This window comes from Phasianus colchicus, chromosome 4 (assembly GCF_987193195.1).
Source record: "Phasianus colchicus chromosome 4, bPhaCol1.hap1.1, whole genome shotgun sequence".
In the NCBI taxonomy this organism is placed as follows: Eukaryota; Metazoa; Chordata; class Aves; order Galliformes; family Phasianidae; genus Phasianus; species Phasianus colchicus.
The window spans coordinates 48,094,625-48,109,852 of NC_143439.1; the positions used below are offsets into that span (position 1 = coordinate 48,094,625).

General features: G+C 36.2%; 1 protein-coding gene across 4 annotated transcripts in view; it reads left to right on the forward strand.

The window, feature by feature from the left end:
- CORIN (corin, serine peptidase) overlaps positions 1–15,228 on the forward strand; it is a 119,936-nt gene that overhangs the window by 14,394 nt on the left and 90,314 nt on the right. For all 4 annotated transcript variants that reach the window (XM_031588552.2, XM_090139478.1, XM_090139477.1 and 1 more), the window contains exons 2-3: positions 1,071–1,215; positions 8,052–8,504. In XM_031588552.2, the coding sequence (XP_031444412.2) occupies positions 1,071–1,215; positions 8,052–8,504 (598 nt within the window). The remainder of the gene's footprint in view (positions 1–1,070; positions 1,216–8,051; positions 8,505–15,228) is intronic.

A 15,228-nucleotide genomic window follows, 5' to 3' on the forward strand; every position in this document is an offset into this window, starting at 1 on the left:
ATTTAAAAGGCTAATAATACATGTGTTAAGTTCTTTGGAAGGAGCTTGTCAGTGTAATGGATGCATTTACGTTCTTGTATCCTGTCACAGCTTCAATATGATTGATTTTTCTGACAAAGAGGCTAAAATATTATTTGTAGGTTTTAACTAATGATTCATCTTTTTGGGAGACTGTCTGGAGTTAATTGTTCTATCATCCTATTTCGTGCTATTATAGGGAAAAATGGAATTATTTTTAGTTAATTTTGAGTAAAGATGTATTGACTTAGTAATAACAGTTTCAGTCTTGCTATTAAAAGTACATTTTGTATTTCAGTTCTGTTTCTATTTAAAGAGTACATGCTTCTAATATACGAGATCATAGCCTTTATGGTGTTATGTTTTTGAATGCTTCCCCCCTCCCCCCCCGGCTACACTATATATTTTGAATAACTGTTTAGGCTTTTGCAAAACTTTGTGCACCTCAACTGAGGCTTTTCTGTATTTCGTTTACGGAACACAAAATATTGCTTACAAACTCCATAGAATACCGTGATAAGTTATAGCATGGTAAAGTACTTTGAAAGTGAGATAGTATTATTGTAGATAATAAGTGTAATGATCTTTATCACTTTTATTGTCACTTAAAACAAAGACTGTCATCATTTCTTGGTTCTTTATTAAAAAATCATTAGGAACTTGAAGGTCTTCAGTAGTTGGTAACTGCTAATTTTTAGTTATTAGTAAATAAGGTGTATTTAGTCTTATTACTGATTTATTATGTATTTTGCTTTTTTGTTTTTTCAAATGAAATGTCTATCCAACTTCTAGGTCATGAGAATGGTTTAGAAATTTCAGTGAAACTGTAAATTCATGGATACTGGGTAAACAAAAATTAATGGCATGGATTACACTAGGCTGTGCACCAAGAATGAAGATTGTATGCAGCTTTTCAATAAGAATCTAAAAACTACCTCTAGCATATACTTAAATAATCCATTTGTTTTGTGAAATGCGTAGGCCTGCTCTTGAAAATGTAGGAGTTATCAAGTGACACCAAAATGATAAAACTATGCTCTTTTGTTTTTCAGGTCTTGGGAACAGATGAGGATAATATGGGGGATGGCTGCTCTCAAAAACTGGCTTCTGCCAAGTTCCTGCGACTTTTGCTCCTAATACTGATTCCATGCATCTGTGCCCTTATCCTTTTGCTGGTTATTCTGCTTACCTTTGTAGGTGAGTGCTAATGGAGAAATCGACTCATTTTCAGTGAAGGCAATGAAAACCGAGGTATAACAGCATTCTCAAGCACTAATATAATTGTGGATGTTCAAGGTGTATATCAGTACATCTACCTAACAAACTAATTACCTAGTGAAAAAATAATGCTTGTTACAATGAGATAAATATGCTGCTTAGATTTATATATTTAAAGTTTATTTAAGGTAACAAAGAAACCTTTTCATATCTTATGAGCACACTACTTGAAGAGGTAGTATGTAGATGGTTTTCAGCAGTCGTTTTACAGGTACAAGATGATGTTTATGTTGGACGTTTATGTATTTAAGCAAAATATATTTGTTTGTTCTATATATGAAATATATATCAATGCAAAACCTCAAGTGTGTTTTGTGGAAACTTGTTCCAGAAATATTAGATTTTGTAATGGCTTAGTCTGATAACTAACTGCATAGATTACAGAATTAACAAGCTAGTAGTTTATAACCAGCAGAATTTTAAGAAGCCTTCCCTTTGTTACCACTACAGAGAAGTTGACATATCTTGTAATTAAATCACTTCAACTACAGCATGAGAAAGACAGTAATACTGGGTTAAAAAATTGCTTTTTTTTTTTTAAAAAAAAAGGAGTTAAAAATAATCTGTTCTTTCAGTGCTGAGAATCTGTGGAATTTCTCAATTTTTTAAAATGAAAATATTTTCTTGTTCAGCTTAGTTAAGTACTTCAGAAGCACATCTTTAACAAGTGTGCTGGTGTGAGAGAGTGTGCATGTGTGTATATATGTGTGACATCAGTTACTCCGGAAGTAATGTCTCCTATTGATTTCCATGCCAACTGCAACAGATACAAAAAGCATAGCAATGCTGTTTTTTAGAGCAAATTCTCAACTACAAGATACTATTTTTCAACATAGTCACCACCATTAGCTATGCATTTTCACCAGCAGTGAACATAAGCCTGCGTGCCACACTTGTAAAAATCTATACCAGCAATATAATAATTTTATTGATTAGCGGAGGTGATCTGCCATTGCCACTGCTGAAACACACCACGTACTGCCTCACTGTGCTGATGCTCACTGTTTGGTCTCCATAAACGTCCAGCAAGTGTCAATGAATATCAATGGTTACCTTTTTTTCTGTGTGGAAGGCTCAGCTTCATAACACACTTTCATGTCAGACACCATTTTCTCAGATTGCCCCTTTGCTTTTCTGTCACAGAGCAACAGAATGTTATGAAGTGCTGGTGGGAAGGTCCAAACTCTACTGAGCAGCCCTTATAAATATGTATAAGTACATATATATATATAAGCGCAGGAAGAAACTGAATACTTGTTTCAATAGCACTTTCACCTCTGTCAAAACAGTGACAATGTAAATCTGTTTTTTCAATTCAGTCTGAAAAGGATTTACAACAAGACATCTTAGACCTGTTCTTTTCATTTAGCTTAGGTTAGGCAAGTCAAGAAAACAAAGCTAATGAATGTCATGATTGACAATTGAGTCTTGGGATGTATCTTTAAACTGAGAACATGCTGAAGTGGATTAAGATTAAGTAAGTCTGGCAGTTAAGAAATACAATGCCATTCAATTTACTTTCCTTATGTTTAGGGTTCCATTTGTATCCTTCATATCCTCTGCCCTAGATTTTCATTCTTTGGTGAGAAAGCGAATAAAAAAGCAGGTATATTTGTCAGATTTTCCCATGTTCCTCTTCTGAGGCAAGTATTGACATAACACATTAAAATGTATTAAATCCTCTAGGTAAAGAGGAAATGGGACTTGTTCTGATTCTACTTACATAGCAAACATCAGGGCTATATCTTCTTAGGTCAGTGCAATTACTGTGGGGTATAGAATAAGGCTTGATTTTATTAACCATACGTCAAACTGGCAGTTCCCTTAAGCATCTCTTGAATTTTCATGATTCTAATTTACTATTCTCTTTCAGCTAGCAGCTTCTGTTTTGTGTGCACTGATAACCTAGAAACAAATCATATCTGATGTCTGGAGTTAAGTGAAGAAATTCTATGGGCAACTTTAAAATGTGTCTAAAATAATGTATTATGTTCTGTTTATTGAGAATACACTATATCCAGAATAATAGTTCATATTCAACTCAGATTAGTAATAAATGAATGCTGTTACAGCCTGATATTGGTATGATGATTTACAATATAAGAAACAAATTGATGGTCCTGACTGGTTCAGATTAGATATTCTCTATATAGGAAATTCTGTTCCTATCTTTCCACCACATGGAAGAGTTTAATTCTGTGGTGGTCATTCTTGTATGTTTCACTGGTGATTGAAACATAAATAGAGACCTCTAGTCTAAAACATAAATAGAGAATTTCCAGAAGAGAAGGCACCAGGGTGAACTTATTGCAGCCTTTCAATACTTAAAAAAGTCTTAGAAAGATGGAGAAAGACTTTTCACAACGGCATATAAGGGATAATGGTTTTGAACTTAAACAGGGTAGATTTAAATTACATATAAGGAAGAAATTCTTCACTATGAAGGTAGTCAGGTGCTGGATCAAGCTGTCCGGAGTAGCTGTGGATGCCCCATCCCTGGAGATGCTCAAGGTCAGGTTGGATGGGGCTTTGGTCAATGTGGTCTAGTGGAAAGTATCTGTGCCTACAGCAGGGTAATTTGAACTAGGTGATCTCTAAGGTCCCTTCCAATCCAAACCTTTCTAGGACTGTATGATTCTGTGATTATAAGTGATGTGTCCTTGCCTTCAGAATGTGCAGTTTCATAGGGACAAACCACTGCAGAAGAAATCTCACTGGGTGGCTAGTTATAGCAGTGAAGTATCATTTTATTCTGTGTAACTGCCTCATCCATTACATGTTTTGTTAGGTTGCTTTGCCCTTTTTGGTTAGCTTTTTAAACAGACTTGGTCTTTTTCAGATTTCCTGCTGTGAACTGTTAGAAATCACGCACAGAATATACTGCCAAAATCTCAATGTAGTGTCTTGAACAGTGCAACTATTCTTTAGATCTTGTAACAGTTCGTTTCAGATCTTTAAATAAAACATTAATTCCTCAAGAATGAAAAGCAACTGGAAAATGATCAGTAAGATTGTTGGCAAAGCACTGCTTTGAACTGAATGAGTCTAATGCCAGTTCCTTGGTTTTGTACCAAACACAATGAAAATCATCATGCTTTATGTTTCTGTCATCTGGACATGTCCAGCTGTAGCTGGAGACACAAATCCAAACGGGTTACAGCTATTTCTCAACTAATTAGCTATCTGGACATGATTTAGTGCCCAAAACTCTTTGTAAACTGACATTTGAAGAATAGTTGGATATAATGTGTATGCATACATGAATAAAATTAATATTCTGCATTTTATATTATATGTTTTGTATAGTTCTTAGCAGACATTGATAGGAAATACTGAAGACTTCTCATTACTGAAGAGATTTAAAAAAAACCTGATTATTTTGAAACATGTAATGTTATTTTCTTAGGAATCTTGAAATTTAAGTAGTTTCTACAGAACTTCTAATGCTGTAAGAAATGTAAATGCTGTAAATAAAATTTAAGATTGAAAACATACAGTGGTATCTGGGGGGGGAAAGGACTGTAATCAAAGGAAATTTAAGCCTAATTCAGAGAGACGGTGGAATCTGTAGACTGCAATTAAGTGTTTAAATTCTCTACTCTGTGCACTGGGAGGATGAGAGGACAGGAAGAATGTGTTGAAGGAGAGCAAGGTGCTTCAGGAAGGTGATCCAAAATTTTATATACTAACAGGGATCAGAGTTGGCCAGCAGTGAGTGCCAAGCAGAGGGTTGGCCTACCTCTCCCAAGAACATATGCACCAGAACCCAGGCAAGTGCAGCTAACTGATTGAGACAGAGTCTGAAGACATTTCCTAGTATTATCTAAAAGCATAAATTAAAAGAGCACGGCTAGTCTTTTAAAACCTCCTAATGTTGATGGTGCCTGCCAGCACATAACAAAACAATTGCTAGAGCACTCTTCTAGAAGGAGGAAAAGCTGGATTCTTTAGACTTTTTGAGTCCTAAGATTGCTGTCTAGAAGATTTAGAACTTAAAATTTAAACTCAATTATATGAAAATATGGAAGTGTGAAACTTGTACATACCCAGAGGCCATAACTCTCTAGTAATATCAACTTCCTATTCTTCCAAACCTTCACTTGCTCTCTTTAAGGGTTGCTACTTGGTGGGCAAAAACAATCTTAAAAGACATTCAATAACATTTATTGTCAGCTGAGATACAATTGGGAAAATCTGTTGCCTGGAAGACAGTTCATCATGCAGTCCGCCTGTCAAGAAAAGGAACTATTATCACTGAGTAACTGAAAAGAGAACAAGAACATTATTGCTGGAAAGATGGGCTGAAGAAGCAAACAAATATCTAGGGATCTCAGAAGAAGAAAATGATCTTATGGGTAGTGATGGCTATTATTCTAGTTCCAAACAGAGAATTGAGTGAATAGGTAGAGGATAGAATCCAGTGGATGAAATGCAATAATTTTCTTAACATTGTTTACTGGTCCATCATATTAAGCCAAAATATTTTTAAACTTCTTTCAAGCTTACACCTGACTTGTAATGTTTTTTCCTACTATTCTACTGAGTGATATATAAATAGCTAATCATTTTACTTTAATTTTAAGTCATTATTCATAGCTCTTTGGGACTGACATTTCCAAGACTTTTCTATTTTTGTGTTGAGTGGAGGAGAAGAAAAGAGTCTAGGGAGGAGGACTAAGAATGTGAAAAAATCCCCTCAGCTATTCACAAGTCATGGAAAAAAATGCATTGTTTCAAAGTAGGAAGAAAAGCTGATTTTTTCATTTTAACTTTTGAAAAGTTGAGTTTGAAAAAAAATGGCTGAAGTTTGAAACTTAAAACAAAGTAGGCTTCCCACTCATAGGGATTCGAAGCTTTATTTTGAAATACAGCATCCACACAGAACTACATATGAGTGAGCATAATCTCTGCATATGCTCAGCCACAATTCCTAAGATTTTAGAAAAATCATATTACTACTGATCTTAATTGTGAAATCAAGGCACATTCGTTCTTCCCATTTGGCCTGACCAGAGTACAAAAGGAAAGACAAATTGCTGCTGAAATAATTTGTGGGTGTGAGTTTTTTCGTTGCTTCTGTAAAGCACAGTACATTTCTCCAAATCACAATGAATTATGCACATTTACTGGTAGAAAAACAGAAACTTTCACATGCATATATGAAAGGTCCCTTGGGTTCTGCTAGTGAAAGATACACACAAAGTTTTATTCACAGTCAGTGACAATTGAACCAAAACAGTATGGATAAATGAGTGTTTGGCAAATCTTAAAGGGTAGCTGTTTCATTGAATCCCATTACATTTCAGGCGCCTTACAAGTCTTTCTTCCCAGTTCCAGTTGCTGCAGTTGAATATTACTCAATGAAAAGGGAAATGCTGAGGTTCTTCCTTTCAACTCTTTTGGTTTCATATTCTTCTATATTAAACTTCCCAACCCAAAGTGAATTCAAACTGAAATTTGGGTTTTCTGACACAGTTACTTGTAGCTGCGATTAATAAAGATATCCTCCTGCCCAGTCTTTGAATTTCCACGAAGAAGACTGATTTAATCTAGCTGCAAAGTGGCAGAAAAAAAAAAAAAAAGCAAGGAAAGGGATTCTATAACAGCAGGAAAAAGGGACTCAGAATACCCAAGTGGTAGCAGGCTGCAAGCAGTGACTGGAGTTGGCAGAGCAGAAGATGTGGCTAAATGATGGTCATGATACTGGGCATTTTGTAAACACAATAACCAAATTGAAAATGAACTTCAGAGGATGTGGCAGTGAGTGTTTTTTGGAATCAGGAGTCAATTTCACCAATGAGTTAGTGAAGGAAAAAATCATTATGAAAGACTATAAGAAAGATATATGTTTCAAACGTGGAATGGAATATTTATTACTATGAAGCTGTTTTACATGACTAACCAGATGCAGAAATTGCTTTTGCCGTTTACAATGGAGTGGTGTTTCACTTTTAGAGTTAAATATGACTCTAATATATTTTGTTAAAAAATGAGTTAGTATTTGTAGCTTTTATTAATATTTGTAGCTTCTATTAGATATAACTAAAATGTATGTATTTGAGACTCCTCCTTAATTATTTATTAATACTCTATTAATTACTTATTTCAGTAATAGTCACAAAAGTGACTGAAAAATGTGTGGATTAGATTTTCTTGCTATTTCTTCCGGATTCCTTGTTTCATATGGAATACATATCCTTAGAGTTATGCATTTGTTTTGATTTGCAAAGTTACTTACGACTGTTCAACACATACAACTAAGAAAAGTCTGTGTTTGTGTATAAGATAACAAATGAAGAACAAAAACATATTATAGCACTTGACTAAAAATCTGTGCACAACTGTGTATTCAAAATCCAGTATCAGAGAAGAGTGAGAAAGAACTCATGGATTTTATTTAGTGGTAATGGTTAAATTACATAATTTTGTATAGAGAAAAAGAACACCTCTTTCCATTAATTAACTCTTTCCATATTAATGGAATATGAAATAATAAAAAAGAATTTAATAGTTTTCTAACATACGGACAGTATGAAAACGAGAGATGATGCAATATAGAAATAAGTATTCCCTAATGTATTTCCATGATGATAGAACTTCTTAGAGCTTCTCCAATTTTCATTCTACAGTTACAGGTGTATAAGAATTCAGTCACCCAGTGCCACTAAATTTATTGTACTGTTAACGTCCCAAAACAAATTGGACACTTGTCCTTCTGGAGGATGGTAATACTGGTATTTTTTCCTTTCTTCCAGGGGTATTAGAAAAAACATGCTTTTATTCAAATGGGAGTGATGTCCTCACAGTTAATGGTGACATTGAAACGTCTAGCATTCTTCTGCCAAACATGGTTGAAAACGATTCCAAGACTCATCCCACAGTGGATATCAACACACGGACTCCCTCCTGGACCACCACGCCTTTATCCCAAGCTGGCCAAATGAACACAAACTCAAATCTGTTTAGAGAGACTTTACAGGAAAATGCATTTGCACCTACATCTCCAGCATCAGTGCTCAATCCCGATCTTACAAATGATGATGCTTTATCAGAGAACCCCAAATACGGCACCCAACTGTTTGCCACTACAGAAGGAGAACCACTGTGGTCCACAGATTTGTCCTCTAACATCACAGAGAGGATGACCACTCTACCTGTATTAAGTCCTACTCATCCATCTGTGTCACAGAAAAAGGAGCAGAAAGAAAGTAAGTTTATGTTTTACTTGGCTTCATAATTCTGATTCAGATGAATAGAATACATTGCTGGCTGCTTCTCAGTGAATTCCCATGAGTTCTGAGGAATTAGCCACTTTTTGATAATTTATATTGTCATGTATATTCCATGTTGCAATCATGTGTTATCAGAACATTTGATAAGAAGAGGAAGATGCACTAAGTTCATTCAGGTATGAATATTTACAGTATGTTCTTCACCAGACATGCTTACCATGTCTGAAAATGAATTATTGCTGACTGTACTTAGTTTGTAGATATAATTTTCTAGATTCTGTTGAAATTATGTATGTGGTAAGTACCCTTCCTGAACTGGGGATGTAATGACAGTTACAACATTTTCTGTGGTAATGGATAAACTTTTCTCTAATTTGAAGTTATTTCTCAGTGCTGCGATAAACTTCCAGTGACATTTCTGAGGACCATCATGGAAATGTCATGAAAGAACAATAAGAGTTAGCTGTGATCAGTTTTCACTGGTTTGATTATTAAAAAAAAAAAGTGCATTTCATTACTGCCTTGGTAATTTTATTGATTAATCATGTCAGTATTGAAAGGTTTCTTCATATTCTTTTGTTAACACTCTGAACTTTATATAGGTTGTCATATTAAAATGCACTTGATTTTCTTTCATTGCCTATCATTCCTTAGATGTTCATCTCATCCGAACATGAAGCAATACTTATTCCAGGTCACGGAAATGTCTGAAATAGATTTAAAGAGATGGCCAGTGACCTAAAAGTAGCACTTTGTATAAAACATATATTTGAAATTTCTGTGAAATGAAAATGAAGAGAGGGTATGAGAAACTTAACATGAGCCAGCAGTGTGCCCTTAAGGCTTGGAAGGCAAATGGGATCCTGGGCTCCATCAGGAGAGGGGTGGTCAGCAGGGATAGGGAGGTGATTGTCCCTCTCTACTCTGCTCTTGTGAGGCCCCATCTGGAGTACTGTGTTCAAGTGTGGAGCCCTCAGTACAAAAAAGACATGGAGATTTTGGAAAGGGTCCAGAGGAGGGCCACGAAGATGATCAGGGGGCTGGAGCACCTCCCCTATGAGGACAGGCTGAGGGAGTTGGGTTTGTTCAGCCTGGAGAAGAGAAGGTTGCGGGGCGACCTCATTGCAGCCTTTCAATATCTGAAGGGAACTTACTCCCAGGAGGGGAGTAAACTCTTCATAAGGGCTGATAATAGCAGGACACGGGGAAATGGTTTTAAGTTAAAAGAGGGAAGATTTAGGTTGGATGTTAGGGGGAAGTTTTTTACTAGGAGGGTGGTTAGGTCCTGGAACAGGCTGCCCAGGGATGTTGTGGATGCCCTGTCCTTGGAGGTGTTCAAGACCAGGTTGGACGAGGCTCTGGGCAACCTGATCTAGTAAAGGTGTATGTTTGGTGGCCCTGCTAGGCAGGGGGGTTGGAACTACATGATCCTTGAGGTCCCCTCCAACCCAGGTCATTCTGTGATTCTGTGATTCTGTGATTCTGTATCTGTCAGTAGGGATTTCTTCCAAAAAGCCACTGAATTATATGATGTTTTGAGGTGTCATTCCTCTGTTGGATTCCATACTTAGTTATAAGACCTGATATTGATTATCTACCCAATGAATATATTATTCAGGTGTGAGTGATCATATTGTTTGCATCACAGATTTTTTCGCTCTGCTGTTTTCTTCAGAAACATTCTGCCTTCAGGAGTTTGTTCATTTCCTTTCCTGCCCTGTTCCTCCCCCCCCCCCCCCATCGTCAAACAAGCAGATAAAAGTTGTGGAAGAGCTCTTTATGTCCTTTCTTGTACTTTTCAGAGTGAAGTAAAAGAGGAAACTCTTTAATTTATATGTATATATATGTATATGTGGATGTTTGTATATGTATTTTAACCTAGCACATGGAAAATATTTCTTTTGAGGGTGTTCCTTTATTGTGAACCAATAATTTGTCATTTACTCTCCATCTCCTGCAGTGCAGTTATTCCACAGCTGTTGGAATGGTCTAGGCTTTCTATACATTACATTTGCTAGATTTTCTTTAACAGATTCGTATCTTGTTTATTCTTCTCACATTCAAAAATCAGATCAAATGTGTGTAAATGTATACTTGTATCCTGTTGGTGGTTCATTTATTTACCTTAGATAGTATGTAGTATTCTACATACTATATATATACTTGGGGGGATTCAGGATAGTTTAGTCTCTGAATAATTTTGTGTTCCCATAGCTGTACAAGGGATTGAGGACTAGAAATCATAGGCTTCTCCCACTATCTCACCCCTGTAACAGCCTTTGCAAATTATTTCCTTACACTTCTTGGTTTCTGTGGTGTCTCCCACTAAACTTTGCTTCTCAGAGAGAACTCCAATGAGGTTTGATGTCCAAAAGAATTCTTGTGTATTCTCTTGTTGAAGGAGATGGGAAAAATCAGGAAACAGTGATATACATTTTTGGCATAGTTAGGCTGGGGTAGTCTTTTGGAGTACAAAGGGGTTTTTAGGGCAAGCAAAACACTTAATGACTATGTAGGAACAGTGTTAAGAGATCAAACATATCTCATTCTCATGATCCAGTTGTGACCATTAGCATGTGCCAAAAGAAGAATAAACTAGGACTAGCATTCTCAGCATTACATGGTAGCAGATTCCAGTGATCTGTAGTGAGTCCTGTTGAATTTTCTTCCAGTAATGTATGTAATCTCTTTTGGGTCAATATAAAATGGATATTTGAGCTTTCTAGGCAGATCTCATAAGGAAATTAATCTGCAAATGAAGTGCAAGGCTGATGTTTCACTGTCATCAACACACACTAGCAGATCATCCACCAGGAAAGGTTTCATCTGGTTCAGATGTGGTCAGGTTAGTGCACTACTGATGATTTAGTAAGAGAGCATAACTTGGACTTTATGCTGTTCTTATGCAGGATGGATGTTGAAAGACAAATGATATGTCACACAACACAGAGGCTGCCAGTGCAAAACCAGCCAGACAAAATTCTCTGAAGACATTTGAAATGGCAGTAATATGGCTGTAACATTTTTGGTCTGATCTTAATATCCTTATTACTGGATTTGCTGTAATGTTCAATCACAAGCTTCAATAAAATACATTAGAGAACATTAATAAGATAAATGATAAACACTGTGACTATATGATATTCACCCAAGACTTTAAAACAACACTAGTATGACATTTCTGAATTACTAACTAGAGTGAAATGAAATTTTGCACATGTGACATCAATATAAAAAGTCCTTGAAGCATAAGGAAGTGCTTTGTCAGAAATCCTAGTCAAGAATAGATTAATAGGCAAATGGGAATGAATGATACAATAAAGAAGTGATAAATAAGTTTGTTTTCCTTTTATAAGAGGAAGCAATACTTCACTGGAAGCAATACCCCAGCCTAACTATGCCAAAAATGTATATCACTGTTTCCTGATTTTTCCCATCTCCCTCAACAAGAGAATACACAAGAATTCTTTTGGACATCAAACCTCGTTGGAGTTCTCTCTGGGAAGCAAAGTTTAGTGGGAGAGACTACAGAAGCCACTGTTTGAAACTTCTTTGAACAAGTAAATGACATTTCTGGTTAATTCAGTGTACTTGTTCTTTAACAAGAGACTTCTCTGAGAAGTCCTAAAGAGAATTGTCTCTTAGACTAATTGCTCATTCAAAAACAGGGAAGTATATGAATGGTTAGGTTCCACTGTGAAGCTTAGCAATGCAGTCTCATAGGGTTTCATGTGAATGTAGAGTTCACATTTTACCTTAAAAATGATCCAGGAAGGCAGTGAATAGTCAAGTAACAACATTTCTACTTGTACTGAGTAACCTGTCTAAAATGAATATATGAGATATTGCACTCTCAAAAAAAAAAAAAAAAAAAAAAAAAAAAAAAAAAGTTGAGGGTTTGCTGCAGACAACAGTCTGGCTCAGTGACAGTCAAAAAGGCAACTCTGTTTCAGGTATTGTCATGATGTCAGATGTTGTCATGAGGAATGCAGAGAATAAAAGGAAAACTCATCACTTCAGTGTATAAGTTCAGACAAAAAGAAAGAGGAAGAATTGGAGAATGCAAACAGCAGGCAAACAGATCAGTAGAGGTGTGTAATGGCTTAGATGTGAGGAAACACTAAATATAAATAAGACTCTCTTTTCCTCCTGGAAAATTGTCCCTACATTTCTGAGTGGCTTGGGTAAGAACAGGCAGTGGTCACTCAGTGTTTTTCTTTATATTAGTAGGTGCACAGTGCATTTTGGTTATCAGACTAAGTTAAAGAAGATAGCCACAACTTCACAGAATACATAGCTACATCACAGAATAATGAGAAAACCAGAAAGTATGGAAATGCCTGGAAATCTTTGCGATGAGTTGGTCTAGTTCAGGCTTTTAAACCCAATAGTCCATTTTCAACTTCTGACTTGTGAAGCCTCAAGACTTTACGCTGCCAGAAGTTGTTACACTACTAGGATGGTTCTCATTTGCCCTAGATTCTTATTATTTTTCTTGGTGGTTCCTTGCAAAAGCTAATTTCTGCATCAGATGTATCCTCTCTCTATTACTTCTCTTTCTTGCCAATGAAAGAGTACAAAAGGAATGGATTTTTCCTTTTGAGAGATTAGGGTTTGTATGAATTCAGATTTAAATGTATTGTTTGGAAGTCATGGTCCATAGGATGGAGAATTTCCTGATAGCAAAAACATCAGTAAGAGAATTTCAGGTGAACCAGTAGGTTCACCAGTGGCATTTGGAGGTATATGCAGTAGTATTCTGTTCATCAGCAGTAGTCATTATCTTAAATAATAAAGGATGTTTTCCCAAGATAAATATCAATACACTTTCATCTGTACTTTTCTTCTCTTTGAAACAAAAGTTGGCTGCATTTATGCAGTAAAGTGGGAGACTGAACAGGAGACATCTCGTGTATCAGATTGAGAGTGATGTTTTCATTTCAAATGGAGCAGACTCCCTGGTTCATAATACTGCTGATCTGGGGAGACTAATGGAATATGCACTGGATCAAGTGGTGTTAGTAGCTACTTTTGTTTCTTCCACTTACTGATATTTATACATATATACATGCTTAATATCCATTTTTTTTTTGTCCTATGCCAGTTCTCTCATACTTCTCTTCTAGCAGACAATCAAGTAGCCATACAGCCTTTTCACGTACTCAAACTCACATGGAAAACTGTAACCATGCTCAAATACTAATAGGAAAAATAATATGACCAAGTGTTCTGAGCTTGATCTTCTACCATCCCTTTCTTTGCAGGGCCTGGCATCCAGCTGGCCCAGCACTCTAGCAAGCAGCACACAAGCCTGCCCTTGGCACATCCCTGAGTGAGTTGTATGGAAATAAGGGATGTATTTTTCCAGCTCTGACTATTTCTGAATATACTGAATAGAGCACTAGGAAAGGGCATGAGTCTCAGGTGATCATGGATTCCCATTCAGCTCCCCTCTACACTTAAGCAAGCGTGTAAGAGGATGATCAAAAACAAGCCCTAAATGGTTGCTTGTAGGAGTGAAGTGAGAAACTGCCTTTGCAAAACTGCTTATGGACTTCAGTTGAAATAGCATATATTTTATTTTTGCTTGTTTGCAGCTTTTACCCTTCCTGAAAAAAACCCAGATATGATTGTTATGTAGAGTAGTAGCAATAGTAATGAGAAAACTCTTCCATGTTTCATGCGCATTTGAAATAGAGCAATTTATTTGCAAAACCCCGCTCTGCCCAGAGGTCATCTTTTATTGTAATATAACAATGTCTAATTCATACATTAAACAAACATTTTCCTCTCGCTAGCAGTCCTTTCTTTGCATTTGGTATTCTGCCATAACTATAAGCTATGAAGAACAAAGCTGGCTCAGCCTTCTGTTTGGTAGAGAAGAAGCAATATGAGAATCAGTTTGGAGATAGCTGGAAGGGATTCGTCATGGATCGCATGAAACAAGAAATTCCCTGCTTCTCTCTCCTTGCCTTGTGCTTCTCATTCCAAGCTAAAGTACTCAGTAACAGCTTTCCAAGTTGGACCACAGTTTTCATCTTCCTAATCCCTAGTCTCTGAAACAGTGACCTAATAAACCATGTTTTCTTTTATCATAATTTACGTTTAATTAATCTAGTTGGAGCAGACCCAACTATATTAAGCTTAATAACAGTGATAGACCCATCGTAGATATTTAGAGATATTAATCTTGTTCTGAATAAAAATGAAAAATGTTAAAACATGAATTTCCCCCAGAGCAAAAATAGTTTTGGTCTTTCAAATTGGCAAAGAAGATCACAAACTGTGGTGTCCAAAGTCCTAAGCCAGAACTTTGGCCACTCACCTGCTTTCTTTTTCATACAAATACAAGCATTTCCTATGGATGTATGGGCACATCATGGCAAGGAAACCATTAAGTTTCTGGTATAAATTAGCTGGCAGTGTAATCCAAAAGGTTCTCACATGTGATCACTCTCTATGTAGAATATATGTAGATTTATCATTAAAACTTTGGTTTATGAGAAAGAAAAAGCTAACTAATTTTTAACACCTGATGCATTACCACTCTCAGGCAACTGGAAGGTTGACAAAAATGTTAAAGAATCATATGAAAATTGTAATGAGGTTGCTAACACTTTCATACATTTACCTCCAGATAAGCTTGAGCCTTTTATTCCTTTCAATAAATTAATGGCTCCTTATTGCAAATATTTTATTT